Source organism: Phytophthora cinnamomi (assembly GCF_018691715.1).
Source record: "Phytophthora cinnamomi strain GKB4 chromosome Unknown Contig10, whole genome shotgun sequence".
NCBI lineage: Eukaryota > Oomycota > Peronosporomycetes > Peronosporales > Peronosporaceae > Phytophthora > Phytophthora cinnamomi.
In genome coordinates this window covers 1,210,463-1,237,659 of record NW_027150943.1, presented here as the reverse complement: position 1 = coordinate 1,237,659, position 27,197 = coordinate 1,210,463, and the positions used below count along the sequence as shown (strand labels likewise).

The 27,197-nt window shown below is 54.9% G+C and overlaps 10 protein-coding genes across 11 annotated transcripts; 3 read left to right on the top strand and 7 right to left on the bottom strand.

The window, feature by feature from the left end:
- Positions 1 to 267: 267 nt before the first annotated feature.
- IUM83_05808 (Nucleolar GTP-binding protein 1) lies at positions 268 to 2,262 on the top strand (the record flags this gene model as incomplete). Its single annotated transcript, XM_067929966.1, has 1 exon — positions 268 to 2,262. One exon carries the CDS (start codon positions 268 to 270, stop codon positions 2,260 to 2,262), a length of 1,995 nt encoding a protein of 664 aa, XP_067798162.1.
- A 168-nt stretch (positions 2,263 to 2,430) lies between these two features.
- IUM83_05807 (uncharacterized protein) lies at positions 2,431 to 3,079 on the bottom strand (the record flags this gene model as incomplete). Its single annotated transcript, XM_067929965.1, has 3 exons — positions 2,431 to 2,587; positions 2,665 to 2,833; positions 2,902 to 3,079. The coding sequence occupies 3 exons, from the start codon at positions 3,077 to 3,079 to the stop codon at positions 2,431 to 2,433; spliced, it is 504 nt and encodes a 167-aa protein (XP_067798166.1).
- Positions 3,080 to 3,200: 121 nt separating this feature from the next.
- On the top strand, positions 3,201 to 4,329 carry IUM83_05806 (uncharacterized protein; the record flags this gene model as incomplete). The annotated part of the gene is made up of 2 exons (XM_067929964.1): positions 3,201 to 4,232; positions 4,321 to 4,329. 2 exons carry the CDS (start codon positions 3,201 to 3,203, stop codon positions 4,327 to 4,329), a joined length of 1,041 nt encoding a protein of 346 aa, XP_067798167.1.
- A 1,259-nt stretch (positions 4,330 to 5,588) lies between these two features.
- On the bottom strand, positions 5,589 to 8,378 carry IUM83_05805 (anoctamin-like protein; the record flags this gene model as incomplete). 2 transcript variants are annotated; one of them, XM_067929962.1, is made up of 1 exon in its annotated part: positions 5,589 to 8,378. In XM_067929962.1, the coding sequence occupies one exon, from the start codon at positions 8,376 to 8,378 to the stop codon at positions 5,589 to 5,591; it is 2,790 nt and encodes a 929-aa protein (XP_067798099.1). The 2 variants fall into 2 exon arrangements, with proteins under 2 accessions (XP_067798099.1, XP_067798100.1); XM_067929963.1 differs by having other exon boundaries at positions 5,589 to 7,070.
- A 7,643-nt stretch (positions 8,379 to 16,021) lies between these two features.
- IUM83_05804 (uncharacterized protein) lies at positions 16,022 to 17,370 on the bottom strand (the record flags this gene model as incomplete). The annotated part of the gene is made up of 4 exons (XM_067929961.1): positions 16,022 to 16,160; positions 16,227 to 16,285; positions 16,351 to 16,576; positions 16,796 to 17,370. 4 exons carry the CDS (start codon positions 17,368 to 17,370, stop codon positions 16,022 to 16,024), a joined length of 999 nt encoding a protein of 332 aa, XP_067798101.1.
- A 344-nt stretch (positions 17,371 to 17,714) lies between these two features.
- IUM83_05803 (uncharacterized protein) lies at positions 17,715 to 19,017 on the bottom strand (the record flags this gene model as incomplete). The annotated part of the gene is made up of 2 exons (XM_067929960.1): positions 17,715 to 17,724; positions 17,810 to 19,017. The coding sequence occupies 2 exons, from the start codon at positions 19,015 to 19,017 to the stop codon at positions 17,715 to 17,717; spliced, it is 1,218 nt and encodes a 405-aa protein (XP_067798165.1).
- Positions 19,018 to 19,197: 180 nt separating this feature from the next.
- Positions 19,198 to 23,223, top strand: IUM83_05802 (Glutathione S-transferase T2; the record flags this gene model as incomplete). The annotated part of the gene is made up of 3 exons (XM_067929959.1): positions 19,198 to 20,107; positions 22,052 to 22,268; positions 22,404 to 23,223. The coding sequence occupies 3 exons, from the start codon at positions 19,198 to 19,200 to the stop codon at positions 23,221 to 23,223; spliced, it is 1,947 nt and encodes a 648-aa protein (XP_067798098.1).
- Positions 23,224 to 23,343: 120 nt separating this feature from the next.
- On the bottom strand, positions 23,344 to 23,652 carry IUM83_05801 (dna topoisomerase i; the record flags this gene model as incomplete). The annotated part of the gene is made up of 2 exons (XM_067929958.1): positions 23,344 to 23,503; positions 23,561 to 23,652. 2 exons carry the CDS (start codon positions 23,650 to 23,652, stop codon positions 23,344 to 23,346), a joined length of 252 nt encoding a protein of 83 aa, XP_067798163.1.
- Positions 23,653 to 23,871: 219 nt separating this feature from the next.
- IUM83_05800 (RING finger protein B) lies at positions 23,872 to 25,579 on the bottom strand (the record flags this gene model as incomplete). Its single annotated transcript, XM_067929957.1, has 4 exons — positions 23,872 to 24,288; positions 24,358 to 24,397; positions 24,477 to 24,546; positions 24,607 to 25,579. The coding sequence occupies 4 exons, from the start codon at positions 25,577 to 25,579 to the stop codon at positions 23,872 to 23,874; spliced, it is 1,500 nt and encodes a 499-aa protein (XP_067798164.1).
- A 264-nt stretch (positions 25,580 to 25,843) lies between these two features.
- On the bottom strand, positions 25,844 to 26,795 carry IUM83_05799 (GTP-binding protein YPTC4; the record flags this gene model as incomplete). The annotated part of the gene is made up of 5 exons (XM_067929956.1): positions 25,844 to 25,933; positions 26,006 to 26,074; positions 26,153 to 26,440; positions 26,515 to 26,654; positions 26,750 to 26,795. The coding sequence occupies 5 exons, from the start codon at positions 26,793 to 26,795 to the stop codon at positions 25,844 to 25,846; spliced, it is 633 nt and encodes a 210-aa protein (XP_067798186.1).
- Positions 26,796 to 27,197: the final 402 nt, after the last annotated feature.

The following is a 27,197-nucleotide window of genomic DNA, read 5'->3' as shown; positions in this document are numbered from 1 at the left end:
GGCGGTTTCGGGCTGATTCTGGTGTGGCGCACGCGAAAACCAGACTGTACCGGAAACGCGGCACATGGGTACAAGAATAGTTTGGTGTGGCACGTGCACATGAATTAGGGCGGCAGGACCGAGAACCAACCAAACCAAACGCCGTGCGTGAAAGGCTGTCACTCGCCCATTGCCACCGGTCTCCGAAGAGCTCGTCTCTCTCTCTCTCGTGTCTTCTCGCCTCTCTTGTCTCTCTTGTCTCTCTGTCGCTTGCCTTGGCCGGTCGAGATGGTGGTGTACAACTTCAAGAAGATCCAGACGGTGCCCACGGCCAATGACTTCATCGACATCGTGCTCACGCGCACGCAGCGCAAGACGCCGACGGTGATCCACCCGACGTACGCCATCTCGCGCATCCGCGCCTTCTACATGCGCAAGGTCAAGTTCACGCAGCAGACGTGCCAGGAGAAGCTGAGCCAGATCATCGACGACTTCCCGCGCCTGGACGACCTGCACCCGTTCTACGCCGACCTCATCAACATCCTGTACGACCGCGACCACTACAAGCTGGCGCTCGGCCAGGTCAACACGGCGCGCGCGCTCATCGACAACATCGCCAAGGACTACGTGCGCATGATCAAGTACGGCGACTCGCTCTACCGCTGCAAGCAGCTCAAGCGCGCCGCGCTCGGCCGCATGTGCACGCTGCTCAAGAAGCAGAAGGCCTCGCTCGAGTACCTCGAGGAGGTGCGCAAGCACCTGTCGCGCCTCCCGTCCATCGACCCCAACACGCGCACGCTGCTGGTCACGGGCTTCCCCAACGTGGGCAAGTCGAGCTTCATGAACAAGGTCACGCGCGCCGACGTGGACGTGCAGCCCTACGCCTTCACCACCAAGGCGCTGTACGTGGGCCACCTGGACTACAAGTACCTGCGCTGGCAGGTCATCGATACGCCCGGTATTCTGGACCACGCGCTGGAGGACCGCAACACCATCGAGATGCAGGCCGTGACGGCGCTGGCCCACTTGCAGGCGTCGATCCTGTTCTTCATGGACATCTCCGAGCAGTGCGGCTTCACCATCGAGCAGCAGCTGAGTCTGTTCGAGAACATCCGCCCGCTGTTCGCCAACAAGCCGCTCGTGCTCGTGTGCAACAAGATTGATCAGATGCGCTTCGAGGCGCTGTCGGAGAACCACCAGAGCATGATCAACACGGCCGTGGAGGAGACCAAGGCCAAGTTCTTCACCATGTCGAACCACTCGGAGGAGAACGTCATGGATGTTAGGAACTATGCTTGTGATGAGCTGCTGGCTCATCGCGTCAACTCGAAGGTGAAGGGAAACAAGGTGGCGGACGTGCTGAACCGCCTTAGTGTTGCCATGCCCGTGGCTCGTGACGATGTGAAGCGCGAGATCACGATCCCGGCCAGCGTCATTGCTGCCCGCGAGAACCCGAACGGTGTGGCGCCGCGCGTGCTGCTGAAGGACAAGATGAACGCTAACGGTGGTGCTGGCGTGTACTCGTACGACTTCAAGGAGCACTACAAGGGCATGCTCCGCAACGACGACTGGACGCAGGACGCGATTCCCGAGATCTGGAACGGCAAGAACATTGCCGACTTCGTTGACCCGGATATTCTTAAGCGCCTCGAGGCTCTGGAGCAGGAGGAGGACGAGGCTATGGCCAACAACGCTCCTATGGATGAGGACGAGGAGATGAGCGACCTTGATGACGAACAGCAGGACAAGCTCGCTCGCATCCGCGAGAAGAAGGCTATCATGGTTGCCGAGCACCGTCAGAACAAGAACAAGAACCACGCTACCGTGTCGCGGAAGGTGCGTGCTAAGCTTCGCACGCTCACGGAGACGAAGAAGGAGCTGGAGGCTCTTGGCGTGGATACTAGCCGCATGAAGCACGCTGAGGCTGTCGTGGCGAAGCGGAAGGCTGGCGAGGAGAGCCGTGGCCGCAAGCGCGAACGCGAGGACATGGACGTGGATATGGAAGATGCTACCGAGAGCTCGGATCTGCGTGTGCGCGCTCGTGCCAAGTCTCAGATGCGCTCCAAGTCCAAGAACCGCTCAGCGTCCCTTGTCGCCCCGCGCGACCAGTCCGGTTTCGGTACCGAGGCCGACATGGCTGCCGCCAAGCGCGCCACTCGGTTCACGCAGCGCAAGGCCGCCAAGATGGGCCGTGCAGGCGAGGCCGATCGGATATCGGTTCCCAAGCTGGCGAAGTGGCAGAACTCGGGCAAGCGTGGCCAGGGCAACACGCACTCCCGTTAAGCTTAGACCTAGGTTCGCTTTTTGCCTCATTGCGCCGTATGGTGGTGGAGAGACAGAGAGGACGGAGATCAATTCTTCCTCTCTTGTGCCATGTATTTCTCCGTTTCCCTTTCTAATACAATTGCCTTTAGACGACTCCATTCATATCGATCTTTTTTAGCTGTCCCTTCACGCCGATCGAGTTGACTGCTCAAGTCTGTCGCGGTATGCTCGTCGAATTCTCGCGTACAGCAGGCGCTCACGCCCAGCGTAGTCTTCCAGCAGGTTGTCTACGATCGGAACGTACTGCTTGTCGTGGCGGTCGAAGAACCCGCGCAGTTGCCGTCTGGTACACATAAGTAGAAGGCATTAGTGTGAGTGGCGAGATTGACAGCTCACAGTAGTCGAACCGCATAACTTTACCTGTGCATCTGGAACTTGACGAGCACGGACTCCATCGGCGGGAACAGCGTGTACCTCAGCACACACAGGAACGCCAACACCGTGGCCCATTCCAGTCCCAAGGAGCTTCCCTCGACCCACTGCGGCATCACCGAACGGAGGAAGTGCAGAGCTCCATGCACACAAGACGCTACCACCACCACCACCACCAAGTCAGCGCTCACTCCTCATGTATCCCTTCGCCAGCATCGTTCCTACCAACAAGCAACTGCGTGGACACCACCCCTGTCAGCGCCAGCACCGACGCCGCGAGCGTCAGCCACGTCCTGAGCACCAGCACCTCGTCCACATCGCCCATCCCACCCAATCCTCTCAGCGGCGCACAGTACGCCGCTCCGCCCGCAAGCAGCAGCGCCACCTTCCCCGCACTCTTCATCCGCCGCTAGAAAGTCGCCAACGGACACCTTTTTAATCAACTTCAACTTCAAACTTACACAACGTTTACACAACTCTGTACACCAACTGTACACACTTCCATTTCATCACCATCGTCCGTCATGGCAGGCGGCCGATCGCGCACGTTCCGGCCGCATTGGGCGCTGCAGTACGCGCTGGCGGTGGCCGAGCGGGACCCGCAGTCGGGCCTGCCCGCTCGAGCCGTGTGTCTAATGTGCCGCGCCTTCACGCGCGACGAGACGGAGGGCGCCAAGCGCCGCAAGCCCAAGACCAAGGTGCACTGCTTCTCGCCGCCCTGGCGGCCCGACAACATGCGGCGCCACCTGGAGCAGCAGCACGCGCTGCGCTGGGCGCAGTACAAGGAGCTGAGCGACGAGGGCAAGCGCGCCTTCTTCCCGGCCGACGTGGCCATCTCCACGCGGCCGCGCGCCGGCTCAATGGAGACCAGGACGCAGATGTGCGTCCTGCAGCCCGTGGCGGAGCCGCACGCGCCTCCTACAGCTTCAGTGAAGAAGACAGGGACGTTCCAAGTGGACAGGGACATTGTGGACGACCTGCTGCGCGCTCTGGGCCCCCGTGGAGCTGACGACGCCGAGTTCTCGGCCTTCGAGATGCAGAGAATCGAGCTCGACTCGGACGACGAGGACCTGGAGCTGGACGTGGACGAGAACGACGCCAGGTATGTCGTCACGGTGGACTCGAGGCTGGAGATGGACACGTGCGTCAAGTTCTTGGCGGGCGGCGTGGCCTTCAGGCAGGCGGCGCAGCTGTTTCGTGGGATGGCAGGGCTGGACCAGACCCATGGAGCCATGACGGAGAAGCGCGTGAGGAGCTTGTGCAGAGTGCTGTGCGCGGTGAATCTGCAGAGGTTGAAGGATCTGCTGGCGGGTGGGGGCGTGTGGGCGTTCGCGGTCGTGATGGAGTATAGTAAGACGGCTGGGTCGCCGTTTCTGGACGTGCGCGTGCAGTTCGAGCACGGAGGCGAGATTCATAGTGTGCACTTGGTTGGGATCGTGATTCAGGATGCGGACGTTGCCGAGGAGAGTGGCGAGCTGGTGTTGAGATACCTTGACGTTGTTGTGCCGAGCTGGAAAACGAAGTTGATAGGAGTTGGCTACGCGAATGAAGGGGGAGTGAAGGCGCGCGCGTGCACACGGGAGATTACAAACCGATTGGCGGAAGAGTGTGAATCCCCGATATTTGGTGATCGTGGACTGGCAGGCAAACTGAGTCAACTTATGAGCGAAGCGTGTAGAACGGTATTCACCGCTGACTTCATGAACACCTTGGTGGCACTGTTGAGCCATTTACGCCGTCACAACTTGCATATCCCCGATGCGCTCGTGTGTCCCAAACTGGTTGAAGGGTCTTGGAAATCAGCAGTAAAGTCGCTTCAGTGGCTTTTGGCGAATCAAACGTCTGTGATCCAGTTTATTGAGAAACACGGGTACTTTGGCACGCCGGGGCCAGAGTGGTGGGTGAGTGCGCTTGTTGTTACGAACGTGGCAGGCCGTGTAAATAATCTATTGCGGCAAGTGCGGGCTGGCAAAGCGCTATCGCATGATCTTCAACATATCGAGGTTCTGATGAACCACCTCGCGATGATGACGGGCGCGGAGGGCCCTTTCCTCGCTTCCGAGTTCCTCTCGATTTCCTGTGAGGACATCGTGATCGGTTCGTTCTCCATAAATCCTGTTGCGACTGCTACGTTCCTTAAAGCCCAGGGTAATTTTGCAAATGCTGCGGTTAATTCAGTGTCGGCTGAAACATACCAGGTATTAGTCGATGCGACGAGTACATTCGTACTAGCAGTGCTTACTAAACTCAACCAAATTATCTCCGAAGACAAAGATGAAACCGATGAAGATAGTGGGGACTCGGCTCAAAAGTATCTCCCACCTTTTCTTCCGAATGCTCTGTGCAGCATGCGGCATCAAGATTTTGTGAAGACTATGCAGGAGCAGAGAATGCGTTTGGAGAAAATGTTTTCGACAGAGATAATGGAGAAAGTTGAATCACAACATCGTGCTTTACGAAATTCTTATTTGCTAGAAAACCAAATTCGCGAAGAAATTGATATGCAACTGGACTCCGACTCTTTTACTGAAGTTTGGCAAGTAGGAATATGTGCTGGTGTGGACTACGAGAATCTCCGCTCGTTTTGCGGCGCTTTAGCAGCTGTGGCAACTCAACGCTCGACAGACTTGGAGTTTTCCTTGGTTAACTGGCAGAAGATTCCGCTTTCACAATCTCTTACCGACTTTGCGCTCGAGGCTATATTACAAGCTCAGGATTATCGTTTCCTAGCCTGCTTTCGATGTTGAGACAAAAGGGAAAATCGCGGCGATGTAGTGGGCATCGCAACCAATGAATTAAAAATGTACTACCCTCTACTCAATGCTGACAGCTACGTTCGCAGCCAGTGTCGTTTGAGGAGGCGTGCGCCTAAGAAAGGTATACACGCGTGCATATGTAGGTATGCATGGAACCTAACCTGCTGGTTCCTCAATATTTCGAGTTGATTCAGCCACCGTCTCAAGTGTGTGATGAGGGTAGCCGGCTGCTCTCACCTCGTTCTCGTGGTCACGCATCCCAACCACCGCTTTTACCTTGCCACTCTGATCTTCCCACTGATCATTCGGGTATATCGTCAAGTCTGGGTTCTCCGCAACTTCGTTGAGGTGCGAGGCATCGCCCTCCGACAGGTTCTTGAAAACAACGTTTACAATGTGGTCATAGCGTTCCCGGAGCGCGTCAAGATGGTGAGGCAAGTCGGGTACGGTTCGCTCGATGAAGAGCGAAATAGCCATGCCCACTTGCCAAACAACGACGAAACTGAACGCCTTCACGGTGCCAGTGTAGTTTTCAAATAAGTTCGACGTCCACAGAATTAGCGCCGCGTTCGTTCCCACGGTCATATAAGTCATGAAGCGGAAGATGTAAAACCACACACCGATGCTTTTTGCTGGATGGGGGAACGGGCGACGGCAGCTAAAACATAGCTTGGATGCATCCACGTGCACTTCAACGATGTTATTCACCAGTGCTAGCAGCGGTGTCAGTGGGAACGCCACCACGAAAAGGTTGTGGAAGCCGAATTGGATCGCCAGCTCGTTGTAGTCCTCGAATGCTTCGTTGCTTCCGTACGGCGCCAGCTTCGCTTGGTTTTCGATTAAATTGTGTCCTCGCTTCTTTTTGTCTCCCTGCGCTTTGTCCTCGGCGTACAACTGGAAACGGTACTTCAAATAGGGGATCGCTACCTCGGTCGTGTTGCCCACCACAATGCGGACAATGAACAGAACAAGAAGCTGGTCACGCAATTCCTTGATGCAGTTGTCATCGTACAAGCAGGAACCTTCTACCTCGCGTTTAATAAATGCGATGTAGAAGAAAGAAGCGAACGAGTTGCAGAACTGGAACAAGAACACCTTGATCACCAGATAGTTTTCATACTCGGCGTCTGTGCGGTGATTCTCGAGATCGTTCAGTTTACCTGCCACACGTCTGTAGACCATGTTGAGAATAATAATCTGGATGGCGTTTGCGACGGTCACAGCCAGCGTCAGTGGAGTCCGATACTTGATATCTACGTTCCGGAGGTTGTTGCCATCGTTGATGTAGTGCTTCAGTACAAACAAGCCAACAAGAGCCACAATGACAATTCCAACCATTACGGTCACGACGGTGACCGACACGGCGAACCAACGGTGGCGTTTTGCTCGACTTTCATATGTCAGCTCTTCCGCATCGGTGATCGGGTGATAGCTTTTGGTTCCTCGGAACTGTGGGCGATAGCGGAAAACTTCGTTGAAGCCGTGACATCCCCAAAGCGAACTAAAGAGCCCATTCTTTCGCTTCCAAAACTCGGAAAACGTCGACGACCAAATCACCACGAAGATTGCGAAGGCAATCAGGAAGTAGCCGCGGTTGTTGTTATCTTTCTTCTCGTCGTGTTGCTCGACGTAGATCATCGTGGCAATGCCTGCAATTGCTGGGAAAATCAGCATCTTGGTGTAGAACTCGAGCCACGCAAAGTAAAGGGCGATTTTCTCTCCGAAATAGAAGCGGATTTTATGAAGTGGCTGGTACAGCATCCTCATGTTTTTGGCCCACGTGGTACGCAATTCGGCCAGCGCAGCCTCGTCATGGAGTGCGAACATTGGGGTCTTGAGGAACCCAGCGTCCTGCAGTGCATCCAGGTTAATGTGGCGATCCACGATGCCTGAAGCGAGGCGTATACGATCTTTCTGGGTGAACAATGTTTGCTCCTTCTTGCCACCCCAGTTTAACGGGTAGCGGCGAAAGTATGGCTGGAACTCCGGTTCGTGACGGTAGTCGGCAAATGGTGCGAAGTACGTCATGGAGTCGTGGTGGATCGAGAAAATCGACGTCCAGAACCGATCCCATGCAGTCTGATTATGATTGTCGTCGTCCGAGAACATGCCGTCAGCTTCTTCTCGGTGACCCCAGCGGCGAAGAGCCTTACGAGTTAAGGGGTGGTACTCGTCACCACGCGAGATGAGGAGAGGATCCATCTCCGGGATGTCGGAGGTATCACTTGCAGTGCCACGCTTCGTTCGTAGGTGGTCGAGAGACTTTTGCCACTCATCAGCACCAATTTCGCGTTTCAGGTCGAGGATTTTGTCTCGGTGAAGCATGTCGTCGAATGGCTTGTTGCTGAGCTGGAGGCGATAGTTTGTTCGGTCTGCTTCCACGCGCAGATCGTCATTCTCTGACTTCACTGTCATGATGATTTCGTCACCATCGCAACTGATAAACATTCGCGCGGTGAGGCCACAAGCTAGTTGCACTCGACGCGAAATAGCTGTGGCTACCAGCTTGCAAAATGTAGCTTCCGTCGTAGGCTCTGGTGAGCGGACAAACTTCTCGTACTCGGCTTCGAGTAGTTGGCGCTCGATCTCAATGCTCGAATCTCCGGCACCACTTTTCCGTGGTCTGATAGCTTCGACCATGTCATTCCCGTGCTCGTCCAGAAAGCAGCGTGGGGTTCGTAGTACGCGTTGAAACGGATGACGACTGTGCTTCGTGTCCTTACCCAAAAGCAAGTCCACGAATGCCTGCATCGTAAACGCCTCGGGTTTCTTGGCTTCGCCACCATCGCGCAATGGGAAAATCAACACCAAGTCGTTCTCGTACATGGTGTTTTCGTACGCATCCGACACTCCTCCGTACTTGTAAAAAATTGACCCGGGCTTGTTCCTCGACGGAAGGTCGACTTGGATAGCATGTTCATCCACCGCCTCAACTCCTCCTTCCATGTTTCAAGCAGGGTCGTCCAAGACGCTTGATCGCTTGATGGAGCGGTTTGAAGAATGGGCCAGCGCCAGCTTTGTTGCTGTCTGAAGAGCATAATCTCAGGGAACGAAAATAGTAGCATGGTCATTCGACGTGTACAGTACCTTCCCAATCACACCTCCTGTGAAAAACCATCGATTTTCCGACACCAACATTTGATAGAAAATGTCATCCCTACTTCAGAGTAGATCATTGACGAGCATGCTAACAACAATCGCTTGAATTCTCATTTTTTTCTGACCCAGCGCCGATAGCGCTGGTTTGATACGCTAACATATTGAGGAATCTTTACCACTGCATTTACATATGCAGCGTACCGGATCGCGTTCACCTTTCTCGTCTAGCCGAGACAATGGACGTCTGCCAAATCTAGCGCAAAAGCGGCTTATCGTGATTTCCTACATTTGTCTCTAAATATGACTCGATCCCACGCACCATCGCGAATTATCGATCCTTGCGATGCAATAGCCTCCTCTAGTGCTATCGTGCTGATATCGTACGTTGCCAAGGTTTCAGCGGTGCGTTGTCCGATGCCAGTAATGCTTTGGACATTCTGGGTTTTGCTGGCGTCGATCGAAGCTATCTATTCGTTCTTTCAATACGATGAACACTATTGTAGCTCGTCATGGTGCGTTTACCACGCTCTCCTGAAGTCCTGGCTAGTCTAACAGGTGGGACCCCTTCCGCGTTCATGTTGTGCGTCTTGGATATCATCATTTGAAATAGGACGAGGCACTTGTCGGGAGAGTCTCATGACGTAGCGAGACCCTGTACACTATCTTCCTTACACATCTTCGGCAAGCAGAATGAGTCGATGGAGTCCATCGTTTTCGACTTTGGTTCGTAATACAGCCCGCGTGTGGCTTCCAATGGAGATAACCAGGCGATATCAAAGCCTTCTGTTGAGGTTGTCGGCTTGGAGAGTACGAGAGATTCTATGACATTCAACCGCCAAGAGAACGAGAAGAAATGAATGAGCTGAGATGCATAAGTACGCGAAGAGAGGGGCCGCCAGAGTGAAGATTTTTACGGATAATACACTGCAAACATTGGCTACAACATTTTTCCTGTTCGTTTTCGCTTATCCGAGTCTGTTGTTGTAGATCACGTGTGCACGTTGGATCGCGGGAACAATAACTACTGTAAGGCAGCATTAGAGACAGCGTGCATTGATGGTTGTTCAATGGGTTCACTGAGCTGACCGGGAGCCGTTCAGTCCTGAAATTCTTAGGCCGACGCTATGAAGGACCACAGAAAAAATAACACCTGGAGACGGGGGAGCGATGGAACATGGGTGCCGCTAATGCAGCGTGAGCCAGCGAAAGTGGCGGCACCCGACATGGTCGACATTCTGGAGGCGCTGGAGATGAATCGGCCGTACTCGTCTTCGATCGACACGTCGTGGACTGTGCAAGAGCACGAATCCTTCGAGAGGAGGCTGCGAATGTATCCGAGAGGATCGTACGAGTGGGTGGCGGAGTACATACCGACAAAAACGGCGGCAGAAGTCGAGAGCTACGGACGCAAGTGCTGGGAAAGTGAAAAGTATCAACGCGTCCTTGCGAGACGACAGCAAGCGGAGCACGAAACTCGTGAATTTGCGTCAAGAACAAGCGTTAATCTTCCCGAATCTGACGTTATACAGCCAAACGACGAAGTGAAAATTGAACAATCCTCTCCAATGAGTTCTATGAGCGTGGAGCCTGCTGTGAAGCCGCATCGATTGAGGAAGTGGCTGAGAGCGACGTTCAGGTGGTGTATCGAGGCACTGGCGTTCCGATGCTTACGCCGACAGCGGTACTATGGTGCGGAAACAGTGCTCGGAGTTGATCTACCAGACAACCAAGCGACCCCGGCGACAAGCCAGCACGTGGGCATGGCATGTTACCGCTTTGCGCCTGTGCCGATACAAGGGCCAATGTATCAACGATGCGCTACTACTGCCGCGCCAGAATTTTCTACGGGTAAAGCCTCCTTCAGCCGATCAAGAGGTGCATTTCAACAAGCGCCACCTCTTTATGAAGCACGTCGATACCCTCAAGAGCAACATCGAGCACCACCGGTATATTCTCGAGCAGCACGAGGATACACAAGTAGTGCACCACCAGAACGTTCTTTAACTGATTTTGAGGCTCTAGATGCAGACGAAGATGACGATTCGTGTATGAGATCTGCTCGCCAAGCTGCTGCAGAAATTGAGTGGTACGACAAAGTGACGGAGCCCGAGCCAGCAAACCGAGTTTCGAAGCAAAACAGTGGAGTGTGGAGCAAAGACGAACAGGAGCGATACTATGCAGGACTGGAAAAATATCGGTATGGGTCGTGGAAGCTCATCGCGGATCACGTGGGAACCAGAACCGAGCGTCAAGTAATGAGCCACGCTCAGAGTATTCGTGCCAAGAGGAAACGGGCTGAAAATCGAGACCCATTGAAGTCCAACAAGAACACAAGGATTACTTCAAATGCCCCAGAACGCAGTTCACCAGCAGAAGTACGAAATCCAACGCTAGAAGAGCTCCTGGTGGCGTCGCTGGCTAATCCCCCGGTGCCAACACGCAGCAATTCGGGCCATAGCGAAAGTGTCCCGACTATCATGGCTAACCACCCTGACGCAAATTCCACGCCTGGAGAGATAAGGCTCGGCGTCGATTTTCCGTATTGTGGCGATGGAGATGAAGACCGCGCGGGTGTCCAAAGTGCGTTCCGGAAAGGCAGAGGCAATGCCTCAATCCCAGTATCACAGCCCGAGAAGCGTCCAAAGCCAAAGGCTGGTGTCGATCCCGACTCGCCGTTGTGCTCACCGCCACTTGATATTTTGCGGGAAAGTGGCCTCAGCAATGAAAGCTTGCTCGATCTCCTGGATATCCCGCCTACACAAGCGACGTAACGAGTTGGCAAGTTATGCAGGTTTGGTTTGTCGGCCCCAAAAAGATAGTCGATATACCGCACAGCCACCGTATTGTAGTGAACGATGAATGCCTACACACATAAGACAGGCGCTAGCTCTACGACGATATACACAGCCAAAATTGCTTATTGCCGCACATGCATGTTCCCATTTGCGGCGTCTTACTCGCATTTAAGACTTCAATTTGAAGGTGAAGAGGTCGAGATATCATATCTTTCTCGACGTGGGAAAATCCTAGTAGCGTTACAGCATTGCGCTCTTCTGGCAGGGTTCATGGGTTCAACGGGTACAGCGTGCCACTTTCAATGCAGTCGATGCATGTAGCCATCGACCGCCGCCTGCTGATACCCAGCTCACTTTTCAACTTGGCCAACATCGCCATGAGTAGCATTAGAAACACTTACCTCCAGCCCAGCCACGGAAGAAGGTCAAGGCCAGATGACCTGACATCGTCGACCCCGAGCGTGCAAACGTTCAACTCCGTCGTTGCTCGCTTTGCTAGCGACCCGAAGATTGAGCCTCAGAGGCTGCCCAACCTAGTCGTGACAGTCAAGACCAAGGAGCCCTCTTCAATGCCACCTAGACTCGGAGACACAGGGGCCGCTCCTGTGAAGCGGAATCAATTCAACATGTGGCTCAAGTCGAGTTTCCAGTGGTGCGTCAAGGCGTTGTCACTTTGCTGCCTACGACAACAGAGACACTCGGAATCCTATACAACTTGTCAAGGAGGCCCGGTGCTAGATAGCAAGCCGACAATCTCCTCAAACGAGCGGGGTGACTCGTTCTCTTTGGATTATGTACCACTGCAAAGTCCTGTGGTTGGGCACACCGCCCATGATGGCAGCACGAACGGCACTGCAAATGCTACGAAGACTAAACCTGCTGAATGCGATCGATCGGTACCAAGCGAAGTTCGTCCGAACGCCGTGAACATCGAGCAGGCAGCTTCTCGTCACATGGAAGTCGAACTTGAAAGACAACTCGCGCGTGCGAAGGAGCCTTTGGACTTGTCTCCTTCCCTCAGGCTCTCACGACACGTTATTCCGGAAGGTCTCACGCTTTATGAACGTCACGCCCCTCCGAGTGTGCTTTACGATGATGACGACGACTTGAACATGCGAAGCGCGCGGCTAGCTGCCCAAGAGATTGAATGGTGCGAAGAGAAACCAAGAAAGACTTCTCCAGTTGCGCCAAGTCACGGTATTTCGCAGAAGTCCGGGGTTTGGAGTAGCGACGAGCACGAACGATACTGTGAAGCGCTTGAGATCTACCGATTCGGGTCATGGAAGCAAATTGCAGGACATGTTGGCTCACGAACAGAACGTCAAGTTATGAGTCACGCACAGAGCATTCGGGTAAAGGAAAAACGAGCTGAGGAGCGCAAGAAACGTCACCAAACTGTGAAAATCCCATCAAGCGTCGATGTAGCAAGTTTACGGCCTACCGCACCTTCTGTACTAAGCGCTTCTAGCCACATGCCACCAGCAAAAATGCGGAAGCTAACACCCGAAGAGCTTCTCTTGGCATCGATGACTCACCCAGTAGCTGATAGAAATGCTGGATCGATGAAGAACCGAGAGCCCAGGGCTTGGCATCATCCTAGAGGCTCGGACTGTTGTGTCTTTACCCAGTGGATCTCGCGTGGTGACTCGGATCGAGGGCTCAATACTTGCCGATGCAGCGATCAGCAACGTATCACGGTTGTCGTCGATGGAGATACGAAACTTGAAGACGGGCTGCAGTCGAGCGCGAAAAACGTGAAGACAGCAATTAACGAACCATTGTGCTCGTCCCCACTAGATATCTTACTAGAAGGTGTCCTTAGCGATGAGGAGATATTGGAACTCCTCGAGATCCCGGCGACTGCTGAAGAAATTGAGTCTGTTGTGTAAAGGTATCGGGACTCTTGCATGAAATATCAGCTCGCCATCGCATGCCTAGTATTATCGTCCTTTAGTGGCGATACATACTATCGCATCTGCAGATACTAATCTAGTGCATTGATGCGAGTGGAAAGTTTCACTGCGTTTCCAGCATGGAGCCATTCGTTCGGCTCGAAATCACTGCAGAATGGCGAGTGAGAGAAATGGCCGAGCGCTTGCGAGCCAGCGTAGCAGCATTAGCGAAAGCTGACACAGCAGCAAAAGTGGAGCCGGCATCTCCCGTAGTGCTGCGTGACGCGGCATCGGTACTGTTGTCAGCAGCTTTGTTACCTTCTTCTAGGCCAGCGGTTCGTTCACACATCATCGTCTCTGCTCGAACTCGCGAACTCCCCTCTTCGAACAGCTTCCATCGACTGGATGAGTTTGATCGCGGAGACTCACAACGCAGTGCAAAGCGTCCCGTTGTCTTTTTGACGAGAGAAGACATGGATGCCGCTGACACAAGGCGTTTTCTAGAGGTCGAATGAGTTGTTGTCGCAGGCCTCGAGGAGCTTGTCGAATGATGCTGGACGGCCTTGCAGTTAGCTTGGTTTCCGAGACCACGACTAGCCCCCTTTCTGGTAGCTGCGGAGTATTTCTCGATCGGTGGAGAGGCTGCCAATATTGGTGCCGAGTCATCCAATTCCGAGATGATCCATTGCAGTAGGTTGGCACGTCGTACTGGTGATCGGGCTCGGTTCCCGGAGACTATCGCAGTGTTGTTAGCATCGACATCGTTATTGAGCGGCACTTGGATGCTAGGTCCCCCGCCGTAGAGCTCCAAAAAGGTGACCCAGACCTCCTGACTGACAACACGATAGTCGCCTCCACCGTGACTTCCTTTACTTCTCTGCAGATTGGGCTTGGGCACCAGCTCACCGTTCACAAAATCTAGCAGCGTATAATTCGTAACTGGTCCCGGTCGTGGAGGTCTCGCCATACGGCATTTCGTACTTGGATTGCCACGCTGGCCCTTAGAGAATGCATTCGATGCGGCTTCAGCACTAGCCGAGTCCACTCGTACGTACTGCAACCACTGGTCGAGCCACGCTGAGCTGATGACGAATTGTCGACTGCCAAGATTCTCGCCCTGATCCACCGCTGACCGCACTCGAGAGCACGCTCGCGCGCTCAGAATCTCATCAAGCTCTTCCGCTCTAGTAACTGAGAGACGAAGGGGGAAATGGTGTGTAGTTCCGCGAGAACGCTGGTCAAGCTGCAACGCTTTCGTGGACTCAATAAAAAACTCTTCGTCTTCGATGTCGCTGTCTGTGAGAGCCATGCCAGTACGCCTCAACCATGGGGACGGACGTTCCACCTCCACCTCAACCACCGACCGCGACGCAGACATCGAAATCGATGTCGCTGAAGTAGTGGATTTGCGCCTCCTAGTCGAAGAAACAGCCACCGTAAAGCGCTTCACGCGAGGATCGTCTTGTCCTGCCATGTTACGCAGCGTACTTGCACAGGAGCTACATGTACGCTGAGGAGCTCCGTCCTTGATAAGGCGATGTTGGCTGGGTGCTGAGCCGGCAAAAGGCAAATACGTTCGATCGTGAGAGCAGTTGGCACACACAAGATGGCCGCACAGGCGGCAGTGATGGCGTCGGCGAGTCAGGGTGAACGATGAGAGGCAAATTTGACAGCGCGCACTGGCCGTATCGGGGACCCAGTTGGCTGCAGCTTCTGGATGTGAATAGTAGCCGTGAGGCTCCATCTTCCACGGGTAGAACGAGATGGAGTACATGACGGTGGCCTGGTTCGTTTCGGTTTTGACCTTTGGCGCTAGAAGCTGCCACAACAGCGAACGCTTGCTACTCGATGACATTTCCGAATCGACGGTGTCGTCACGAGTACGGTTGTTGTCGCCTTGGTTCCAACCCCTGGTCCGGATTGAGAGAACCTGTACCGCATCGTTTTCATCGTCGCTTGACCCTAAGCCTGTGCTGATGCGTCTCGTTGAGTACGTGCTGCTATTGCGTCGCGCTTTACCCACAGTCTCGCCATTCGCTCGGTTGGTTAGTGACTCCCGAAACGCTTTGAGCCCCGCCAGCAGGAAGCTCGAGGACCGGGGCAGCGATTCCTGGTTCGACATCGGCGGCGTCATGGCCACCGGCTGCGAAGCTCGGCGAGTCGACTTGCCCTTGTCCAACATGACGGCTTCGAGTCTGCGGTGGCGTCACGAAATGACGCCCCGCAACCGAGGAGACGGCCGACAAGCAGGGAAACGTGAAGTGAAGAAAACTGATGGCGAGGCCACGACGCACAGGGTTCAAGCGGCGCCGGGTTCGTTTCAATGTTCTCGACCGTAACGTCGTCTTCGGCTTCGCACCTTAGCGTTCGCAGCGAACAACTGCACACGATAGAGCGAGTCCGTGTCACAACGGCGGCATGATGTGGCAACCTGGAGATGGTTTGCGACGCGGCATGGTCAGCATGGCCCGATGATTTTTGATTTGAATGGGTTCGGACTTTGAACAATAGACTTCCCTATCCGGTATATAGTCTACGACACGAAAACCTCAATCCTTGCATATCGCGCCTGGAGCAACCTTACACTTTTTTCCGCGTAACGGTCCGGCTTTAGCGAAGGTTCCAGTTGGCTTCGTCGTTTGTCACGAGCTCAGTCGAGCTCAGTCATGCTGATGTTGGACAATTCGGCGAGTATTTGGCGATGCATATCATGGAACTGCCTGTGGAGCTGGGTGGATCGAGTTAACCATTTGGGTTGTACAGCATTCGCTGCACGGACACGCAGGTGTTGAGGCGAAGCTTTCTACGTTCCTTGAGTTGGGTGCACGGGGGCATTCCACCGCGCAAACGAGCGAGGTAGAAACCATTGCCGAGAGCGTGGAGAAGAGACCTCCGACTTGACCACGGTCGGCGGCGAGAAATGCTCGGCGAAACACCCAGCACTGGAATTCGCCACGGATGTTAGTAAAAATGTATGATACACTGTCGGTTCCGATGGAGCAACGCACCTTTCCATTTGACGCACGAGCTGCTCATACACTTCCGCGCAATTCGTTGTCAGACCCGCCTGCAACGATAAGGAAACGATAAGCTTTAGCTCGGATGAATTCGACGGCATTTTGTCCAACTTACATGAATGATGACATCGATGAGGAAGCCGTTGGTAGCATCGTACGTGAGTTGAGTGCGGACGGGTGGCGCGATAAACTGCTCCCAGTTCTGACGCACGCGCATAAGAAACTCCATCCATGTCTGGCATTTTGGCCGAATTGCTGGCTCACTCCACAGCACCTTTACAACACGAATCGTACCCCTCACGCTGGCTTTCCTCGACTCGATTGCCCGATTTCGGCGGCGACTGCAACACCCCCGAGTCGCTGGTGCCGCGACCGGTACAGCTGCAGTTACTTCATCGATCGGGGTACGTATAAATTGCTCCAGAGCTGCTACGTTAATGCGGCGAGGGGAATCAGCGAAAACCCTTCTTTGGGTGCGAGCAAGGCGACGAGAAGCAATGCGTATCGCTGCTTGGAGTATCACTACAACGATGATCAACCAAGAAAAATCCGCCACAAACCACAGGGCCGGGTAGTTGATGAAGTTCTCAACGATCATGTCCTTTATCCAGTGAAGCGATGGTGCGGTATCTTCATCCATTCCAAGAAGACGGCCATCCGTGATCCGATCCATCAGCTCAAAGGCCAGAATACCAGCAAACAGGAACAGCAGTACGTCGAAAGAGTCCGTCAGCGAGCGCTGATTAGCACGAGTGGCCTCGGCGAGTACTCCAACGTTGCGTTCGACACCAAGAACGAGTCCTTCAAGCATAGTCTTTGCCATAGTGCCATTCTGGCTCTGCACTTGCTTCAGCTTGGCACGGAAGCCCCGTAACAGCTTTGCCAGGTCCTTACAGCGCAGGTCCAAGTCCTTGTGAGTTTTTCGCAGTTGTAAGTGATCGTACAAGGCGGCACCTCCTCCAGTGGGGTCGTCATTTGCAGGCGTGGGGCGCGCGGGAATCGTATGCGCCAAGCCATGGAGTGACTCTCTCAAAAGTTCGAGAATTTCCTCCAGTAGGACCAGGTCGTGCGCACAGCGACTAACTCTATCACGCATATCGTCCATTGCTTCAGGGTTCATCTCATAGCTTGTCATGTAGTTCCGTGCTCGAGCCAATACATCGCCCAAGATGAAGGTGCGCTTAAAGAAAAATCGCACGACCAATTCCCGTGACAGCAGTGCTAAGTGTGCCACTAGCAACGGCTCGTGTTTGTTGGCGTTTGGACCAGCAAGCAGCATACCGTCGTGACCAACCAACAACTTATCATCTAGACCGATATCGTGAACGGAATGGAGCTCACCCAGGACCTGCTTCAGCTCGTTCTCTTTCTCGCCACGATCCAGGTACGCTCGCGCCGGTAGCTTCGGCGAGATGCCGCTTGCAGTCAGCAACGCAAATTTGTTTCGAGATCGGGCGTCACCCATGAATAGTATGTCCATTAGTGCGCGCTGATGAGGTGACAACAAGTCGTTAATAATCTTGGAGGAATCCAAATCGACGTCGACGAGCAATCGAGCAAGATGATCGACGCACACGAAATCGGCCGAACGGTCCATCGTAGCGTCAATCTCCATCCCGTACATGATGGAGCCATCTCCATTCAGATGCATGCCGAAGCTCTCGATCTGAATAATTCCATCCTCGATTGGCGTGTAGATGTCTGCCTCGAAATTCGTGAAGCTGTCGAAGTCAAAGTCCACGATCGCAATCTTTGTGAGTCCCGGTGCGATGAATAACGAGGTAGACGTCGGCGCATCGTCCAGCTCTGACGTGAACAGTCCACCTTGACAGCGCTCGAGCGCTCCCAGACGATCATTGAGCAGCACGATCTGGTTTGGTCCGAACGGAATCCACTCACCTACCATCAGCCGCACATTTTCCAACACGATGGCGAATGACAAGTCTGCATCCTGGATGCTGCTCCTAGCGTTCGCCGCGGCCTCGCGGCACTTGTCCACCTGCCAGGCGTTGGACGAGAAGTTCGCAGTGCCGTTCTTCATCAAACACGACGGCAAGTACGGGCTCGACACGTACGAGACCTCCTCGATGTCCGTCACGCGCGAGATGTAGACACTGCCGTCACCTCGTCGAATCCGAAAGTGACCCTTGTCCGGGTCGTACGTGATCTTGAGCAGTGCGTTTTCGACCAGGACGAGCCCGGACGGGGACGTCACCGCGGAGATTAACGCCCTCGGCGACTCCACATGCACCGACACGGTCGTGTTCGTCTCGCCGGGGGAGGCGAGGAAGTCGTCGAACCGCATCTTGTCTCGAGCCGGCAGCAGCGTGAGCAGCACCTTCATGCCCTTCTCCGTGACTTGGAAGGCCGTGGACGGCTGGAAGTCCTCGCTGCAGGTCTTGAGCGCCTTCACCAGCTCGTGCTCGCGCAGGTCGTCGAGGGCCGCGCGGGCGTCGTGGCTCATGTTGAGCCAGAGCCTGCGCGACTGGCCGTCCTTGACGATGCTCGTGCACACAGGCGAGTAGTCGAAGGCCAGCAGCCCGTGCACGATGGCTTCGAACACCATCACCTGCAGCGGCAGGCTGCGCAGCCACTTCTCCTCCTCGTCCGTCGACTTGGGGTGCTGCGCGAACCGCGACAGCAGGTACAGCAGGCGCACGTGGCTGGGGGTCCAGTTCGGGTCGCCCTGCAGCGACGACGAGCTCGAGCCCAGCGCCTCCATGTTCACTTGATCGTTCATCCCCAGCATTTCCTCGCGGACGCCCGACACGCGCAGCGTCATGGCAACGCAGATGAACAGCAGTGCAGGTGCTCGATCTTGAAGAGACGTCGTAATTTATTTGCTTGTCGGTAATTTACACATATCCATGTACTTAAGTATTCCTTTTGGTGGTCCCTCGCCGTCTACACAAACCGTACACAAAATACACCATACCACACCATTAACTGCGTCAAGTGCCGAATGGCCGACCAGCGGAAGGCGGCGGCCTCAGCCAGCGCGGCGCCGGCGTCTGCCGGCTCCGCCGCGCCCGCCGCGCCTCCCAATGACTCGCCGACAGATTCTGCGTCGCTCTCTTCGTCTGCTGCCCCGGCGCCGCCCTCCATGAGCATGTTCTACCCGCTGGAGCGCGACGACTCGGCGGCCGCCGCGCTCAGCATCATCGAGGAGGGCGACGAGCACGACCTGGGCGCCGAGGCCTTCGCGGACATGGCCATGGGCGGCATGGACATGAGTCTGGAGCTCAACGCGCTGCAGATCCGCGCGTTCCTGGCGCGCAGCGAGGCCCAGAGCGAGAGCGGCGGCGCGTTTGCTGCCGCTGCGGCGCAGCGCCAGGAAGTCCCGAGGCCGCAGCAGCAGCAGCAGCAGACGCCAAAGCTCAGCGCCTACGAGGAGATGCACAACGGCACGGTGCACTACTCGAGGCGCGAGGACAAGGTGCGCGCGCTGCAGGAGCACCCGGCGGTGGCGTCCGTGGCCGCGGACGGCCGCACCGTGGGCTGCAAGTGCGGCCGCAACGTGCGGCTCAACCCGCCGTGGTACATCCTCAAGTTTGAGCAGCACGTGGCCAGCAGGAACTGCACGTTCCTGCGGCAGAGCAGACCCAGCTCCAAGAAGAGGAAGAGGAAGGAGATGACGGGGACAGGAGCAGGTGACACTGGGAGTGACAGCGGCGTGCAACTCGCAGGAGGAGAGAAGGAAAGCGGTGCTGGTAGTGAACGACGACAAGATGGCGGGGAAGAGACTGGGGCAGGGGCAGATTCAGGGGCTGGACAAGAGCACCCGCAGAGTCAGGAGCGAACTACTGGCGAAGGCGAGGTGGAAACTGAAGCTGATCAGGAGGATGGCGAGGAGGAGGGCACGGATGAGAGTGGTGAGTACTGTCTGCAGTCGGTGGATGTAATATTACGGCGGGAGTTTGGGGTGGTGCAAGACGGTCGGAAGGAAGTTATTCCTCCTCCTACAGATGCCCCTGCTGACCGTATCCGGATGTTCAAAGGTGCAATGACACTGCGCGAGAGTGCTCATTTCACGCGCATTACCCCTGATGGGCGCTTTGCGGAGTGCAAATGCTCGCGGATCGTGCTGCTAAGCGGACCATGGCAGCCCGGACAGTTTTTGATACACGTAGCAGACAAGCAGAAACCAAAGAAGCGGGCGAAAGCTACTTCTCCAGCAACGACAACTGAGCGGTGGAAAAAGAAGAGATTATCTCCGGCAGCCATATCACCGTCACCTACAGCAAGAACTATGATTTCTGCCGGAGTGCTGATGAGACCACCCACCTCTGCAAATGCGTTGTTACAAGCCCACAAAGCTAAAAGAAGTTTCCCACGTGAAATTCGATGGGACATTGCTCGAGCACGTGGCCTGCTCCCTTGCCCTGGACTGCGCGATGAACGAATGAACACATTCGTGACGTCCACAGTACAACTCACAGGAGGTGCACGGCAACGACAGAAAATTGCTCGAGAGTTGTTTCCGCATCTCTTTCCTGATAACTCGGAGTACGATCACACGGACGAAGAAAGCAAAGAGAGCGATATGGAGCACCGCAGTACACAAGGCCCCTCGAAGAAGCGTCAGCCTAAGCTTCAGCAACAGCTTCTCGAAGCCGAAAAGATGTTGCTGCATGATGTAATCGAGGGCGAGGCTCTCTGGTTCGTCGACAAAGATGGCAACTCTGTGCGCAGTCTGGATTGCCTGGGAATCATTGAAGCAGGGAAAGGTGAAACCCGATGTGCGTCGTGCACTGCTCTTCGAACCAATGCGGCGTTGAGAACAGCAGCCGCGACAAAATATAAGATGGCGACCCGTCCTGGGCCTCCACGCAACCCAATTAACCGGAAATTTTGTTCAGGGCGTGTGTGCTCGCTGCTTGAGGCCGAGTTTGATATGCGAGAACCTTACGCACGTGTGCTTCGTGATCTGGCACTTGCAGATATCCCCAGTGCGCTCAACACATGGATGGAAATGGCTACGATGGGACTCGCAGGCGATTTTGATACTCACCCAGCACTGCTTGGTCTGACCGAAGCGATGGTGCGGTTAAAGGACAAAGAACAACGCGGTGTGGGGCTGCAGAACATGACATACAGTGACCTTCTCGACACATTTATGCGTTCGCTCGCTGATCTTTCACCAGAAGCATGCGAGCTCTTTCAAAAATGTTTAGGTGGACGCAAACAACGTCAATTGCTAACGGCAACATCGAGATCTCTATTGCCTAGCAAGCGTAAGCTGCTGCCCCCAACCGGCCATACGCTAAGAGGTGTTCAAGTTCAACAGTCGAATGATTCACTGTACGATGGTGTTTCCAACTCAACGGCCACAGGACGTGTCGCCAGCGAAGATGGCTTTGTAAGCTTGTTGGATCCTTCTGTCGTTGGTCTCGGGATGCCCAATTTATCAATTGGCGACATTCAAGATGTTGACTTGAGTTCGTTTCCTACCTCTTCGGGGATGCAAAGTCATCACACCAGCAACACATTAATGACAACTACGTCGTCTATTGAGGCTGACTCGACACTTGCGGCCGATTCTTACCAGTTGCCAGTATCGCGCAAGGAGCCTGAGTGCCGCACCGATGGCGTTGCAGATGCAATTACAGGAGTCCCCAGCTCTGAAGCTGTCGTTACTGGAGGCGAACATGACCACGATGACGGCGTGGATGAATCTAAGGACGCTGACGCAGAAGGACAAATGGAAAGTGATCCCGCTGCTGTGGCATTTCTGTCCGAGTTGGCACCTCCAGAGGACAACGACGCCAGCAAAACTTATGATGTGGTAATGCCAAGCGATCATGTGCCATGCACAGGACTTCGTGATGAAAACGTGCAGGCCTACGTTGCCAACGCCGTCCAAATTGTCGGAGGTAGCCGGCCTCGCTACGTTATTGCTCGCGAGCTCTTCCCGCGGGTGTTTGGTAACGACAAGAAAGTGCGTATAGTGGACAAGCTAGACGACGAGCAAAGGCTAGTACTGCAGGATGCCGTGTTTAGCGAGTGCCTCTGGCGCGTGGACAAGGAAGGCCGGTGCGTTCGAAGTCTGCGTTGCAAGCGCTTTGTTCCAGTTTCGGACAACCATGACCGTGCGAACCCGCAATACCAAGGTGTGTGCCGTGCTTGCCGCGATTTACGCACTGTGCCAAACTTTCGCAGTGTGCTTAGCCGCTCGAAGGTGCCCAAGAAACTTGAAAACATCAAGTACGTGCCTAGTGTGTACACTGAAAGCGACCCGTTCCTGCGTAAACTATCCAAGAACGCGGCATTTCGCGGACTCTACCAAACTGTCAAGCGCCTGGCAGCACCAGGACCAAGCGAAAGCAGTGAAGTTGCTGGTGAGCGACTCAAGCGAATATACTTCTGGCTGCGCTTTGCTCGGATGGGCGTGTTCGGGCACTTCAAATCGCACCCTGTGTTTGAAGGACTGATGAAAAGCATGGTGGAGATAAAGGACAAGGAGCGCCGTGGTGTTGGCAAGCAGAACATGCAGTACTCTCGGGCGCTGGACGAGTTTATGCAGAACATGGCGCAGATATCTACCGAGGCGTTTGAGCTATTCGCAGCTCAGTTTTGTGGCCGAACTCTGCGGTCTCAGAAGGTGAAGAGGAGGACCACGCCTCCCGTGTTCAGTGCGTCAGTGCCGGCTATCGAGAGCGTGGCAGCAGAGGAGAATGCCAATGCTGTGGCCCACCAGCCACTGCCTCCGCCCACTACGCTTCAACCGCATCAGCACCAGCATTACCTGATGCCTCCTGACGACCTCCTCAGTGGACGGAGCTTGTCGACGGAGGAAAGCCAGCGCTTCATGGATCGCATGATGGCTGAAGTGAATCGAGAGATGCAGCTCGCAGCGGAACGTCGCCCTGAAGATATCACTGCCGAAGCCACCGGCCACGAGCACCCGACAAACGACGAAGACGACAGTAACCGCGTCGGCCCGGAGACGTATCTGAACGATGAGGGAGTGCTCACTACCGAGATTTAACGAGAGTGGGCGACAGATAGCAGTGATATTATCGAGAAATCAACTGAACACGCACGGGCACCAGCAGCCGAGTGCGCAGTACACAGGTGCCTTCGCCTCCATGGGCAGGTCCGAGGCTCTTCACGGGTCGGGCTTCTTCTCCAAGTGCTTGGACAGCAGCCCCATGACCTGCGTGAAGCCGATCTCTTTCACACTGAAGACGTCGATCATCGCCTGGTTGGGGTGGATGACGCGCCCGTCCTTGGGGTCCTGCAGCTTGTGCTCCTTCACGTAAGCCCAACTGCACGTGCAATAAGGACACGCTGGGATCCTTCTTTAGACACAAGAGATTACGTACAACTCCTTAATGGCGGCCGGGCGTGTAAGCTCGTTCTTGCCCAGCAAGTTGCTCAGCGACGGCGACAACTTGTACAGCTTCGTGTTCACCATCCGGGATCTCTTGGTCTTCCGGGCGTATTCGCACTTTTATGCCGAGTGAGAACTCGGTTCGAAACCAATCCGATACTTATACAGGTTCTTTATTAAGTTTACTTTCATAATTATTCCTTATTTGATGGATACGTAACCAGCAAGGACCAAACGGTCGCTGTGCTACTCAGCAACTTCAACATGCGAACCGCTCCATCGTTGCGCAGGGCCAAAATTCATTCACAGTAAGGACAATACGTGGACGTCACTATCTGGGAGCTGGTGATCGACTTTGCCTGCCTGTGTGGAGCGCACGAAGCCGCTAGAGATGACGAGCGTCGTCCCGAAATACTGGTTCTTGAAGCCGCGCCGAGGGCACGGGGCCTCGCCGGGCACATCCAGGCGCTGCCACCTCTGCTGCGCGATGTTGAGCACCCGCACGTCGTTCTGGAGCTGACCGGTGGACTCGTCTTGGCCTCCGAAAAGCAGCATGCGAGGGCCGATCGTGTTCGTGCTGTGGCCTCGTCGTGAGCACGGCAGCGAACCAGACAACCGAGGTTCCGACCACTCGATCGAGTAGGCGGTGTCGCCCAAATCGTCATGCTCTGTTGTGACCTGCAGTCTGTGGACGTCTAGCAGACCGTTCGATTGCCGAATCTATCCACAAAATCGAAGTTAGCTCAAGTTATGAGGCCTCAATGAAGCCTTTGATCATAATATACTCACCTGACGGCCACCGAAAATGATCACTTCACTGTCCGATACTCTGAAATCGGGGGTGTCAAGACTGAGCAATCAGTGCTGCATGCTGACGCAGAGGCTGGCAAGCTAAGCGTGTGCCTTACCTATAAACATCGTGCAATGATCGACCTGTTGGTATTCTCGAGCTGCATGATGGCGTCGACCAGCGGAAGTCTGCCACAAGAAAATCCCGCAGTTAGCTCAAAGAACACTTTCACTATACGCAGTACTTACCCGAGCACCCGCTAATGTGCAGCAGGAATACATCCAACGTCAAAATAGGCGACACTCCCATGCTCCCACCCGTGATCATCAGCAGTTCAGGACACAATAACGTCGCGGTGTGGCCGCATCTAGGTGACGGCACTTTTCCCACCACATTCGGCTCGATCCACGCAGCCTTAGCCTTCTTCTCGCTGCCTGCAGCCACGTCCTCAATACACAGCAAGTAAAGGTCGCCAAAAGCCTCAAACGGAATGCCCTCCGACTGTCCTCCGAAGAAAATAATCCGTCGAACGTTCACGACCGATTCCTCCTCATCTACGACAGCTTCACCAGTCCCGTGCCCAGCAGCATCCGCTTTCATCAACAACTTCCTAGCACACCGTGCATTGGTCAAGCATGTCATGGAGTGGTTGCGTCGTGGACACGGGCCTTTCCCCGCGGCTCGGATCTTCTCCCACTTGCCCATGGTTATCTGCTGCGGCGACTGCAGGAACGGCAGCGCCTCCAGTCGGCTAGACTTCATTGCTTCAGAGTTTTCTCGTTGCTGCTGCTCTCCACCCAGCGTCACCCCAGCGATTCTGGCCTGCAACACACTGAACCAGTAGTGGCCGCCGCTGCGCACGAGGAACGAGGCGGTCGTGTCGGACTCGTACTCCTGGTTGTCGGACTTGAGCGCGCGCAGCGACGACGACGCGCCGTCGGCCTTGCAGACCTCCCAGCGGAGGCCTCTGAGGCTGCTGAAGGCTGCGTACAGCTGCCTCCAAGTGGCTGGCACCGCCGCCTGCATGCGGTAGGAAGCCACGGTCGGGTACAAGTAGGTAGTGAAGCACTCGCGCTTACACCGCGCCTCTGTGAGGGCCCGTAGCGCCTCCAGGTGGAAACGACAGGTAATAGACAGATGAACCAACGCCTCTACGTCCAGAAGAGGCTCCAGCACCTCCAGGATCTCGGCCGAGAGCTCCACGAGCGCCGATGGAGCCATGGTGATCGAGCTTATCGACCTGATAATGGTTTTGATGTACAATATGTGTGGAGACATGAGTCATGCAAAGTACGATCTGATTTTGTGGTAGTCGAGGGCTAATTATCCGTGAAGTGGAAGAGTGAGTTGAGTCTTGTTTTTAGTGCAAGTCTGTGAAGGGAAAGCTATTAGTTAGGTCTGTCTGAACGGCTTTCTCGGCTCTTACTGAGACTCTTCGTGTGCGAGTCCTACGTCACTTGACCCGTGCAACGGCTAGCAGCGCCTTTAGCAGCAACCCCGGTTGGCCGGAGGGTTTGAGTTGCCGAAGCCGCCAGGGCCAGGGGCGCCCGTCATGCCCACTTTGATGCCATGTGCCTGCGTCAAATACACGAATAGTCAGCTTCTCAATCCGTTGCAGCAAACACAGAGAGCGCGTGCTGGACCAACCTCGTTGGTGACGTCGCAGACACCCGACTGGATGTTCGAGTAGATCTTGGACGCCGTCTTGACGAAGGCCTGCACACATGCACACCAATTAGCAAGTCACGCACGTCAATAGGCTATCATTGCAGTACACAGCTGTTCGTCACGTACGTCTTCAACGTTGGCGGCGGTCTTGGCCGACGTCTCGAGGAAGATGAGGCCGTTCTCCTTGGCGAACTGCTCGCCCTCCTTGAAGCTCACGGCGCGGCGGTGCTCCAGGTCGCTCTTGTTGCCAATGAGCATGATGGCCATGTTCGAGTTGGAGTTCTGGCGCGCCTCCTCGAGCCACCTCGTCAGGTGGTTGAACGTCTCTCGTCTCGTGATGTCGTACACCAGCAGCGCGCCAGCGGCTCCGCGGTAGTACGAGCGCGTGATGGATCGGAACGACTCTTGGCCGGCCTGCAGCAACACGCATACACCCGCACTCAGCCCCCAGTTCAACCCAATCAACAAACTGCCCGACGAGAGCGCACCGTATCCCAGATCTGCAGCTTGATCTGCTTGTTCTCGATGTTGATCATGCGCGCGCCGAACTCGACGCCGATCGTGAGGTCGTGCACCGGCTGGAAGCGCTTGTCCGTGAACTGCAGCAGCAGACACGACTTGCCCACGCCTGCAGCAGCAAAATAGAAATTAAAAAATGAAATTTAGCGCCGAATCTTTCTGATCCGACGGCAGGCAGAGCCTCCTCCGCTACTGGTGGCGTACCGGTGTCGCCGATGATGATGTACTTGAACAGGTACGCGTACGACATCCTGGACCCCTAGTTATAACTAGCAAACAACCGTAAAAAACAATAAGTTTTTAAGTAAATAAAAAAATGGCATGATATGGAGCTTCAATCAGATATCCCGCGGCCTGCAGACGTCGCTGAGGCGTGTAACCGGCACGGGATGCAAGACAATCCCTCAGTGCATGCACGCACCTCCTGGTCGCGGTCTGGTGGTGGCTGGCGGCGGCGCTGGACGGCGGAGAAGGCGGCGACGGACAGCAGCAAGCAGGCAAGTGCGCTCTTGGCTGTATATTTGGCTCTGCGAGAAAAAAAGAAAGGGAAGGAAGAAGAACGAGACCACATGATTCTCAGCGGGTTGTGGTGTGCGCCACACCAGATCCTTTTTTCCGCCAAAAGGCGCATTTACCCATTTACCATTTATCC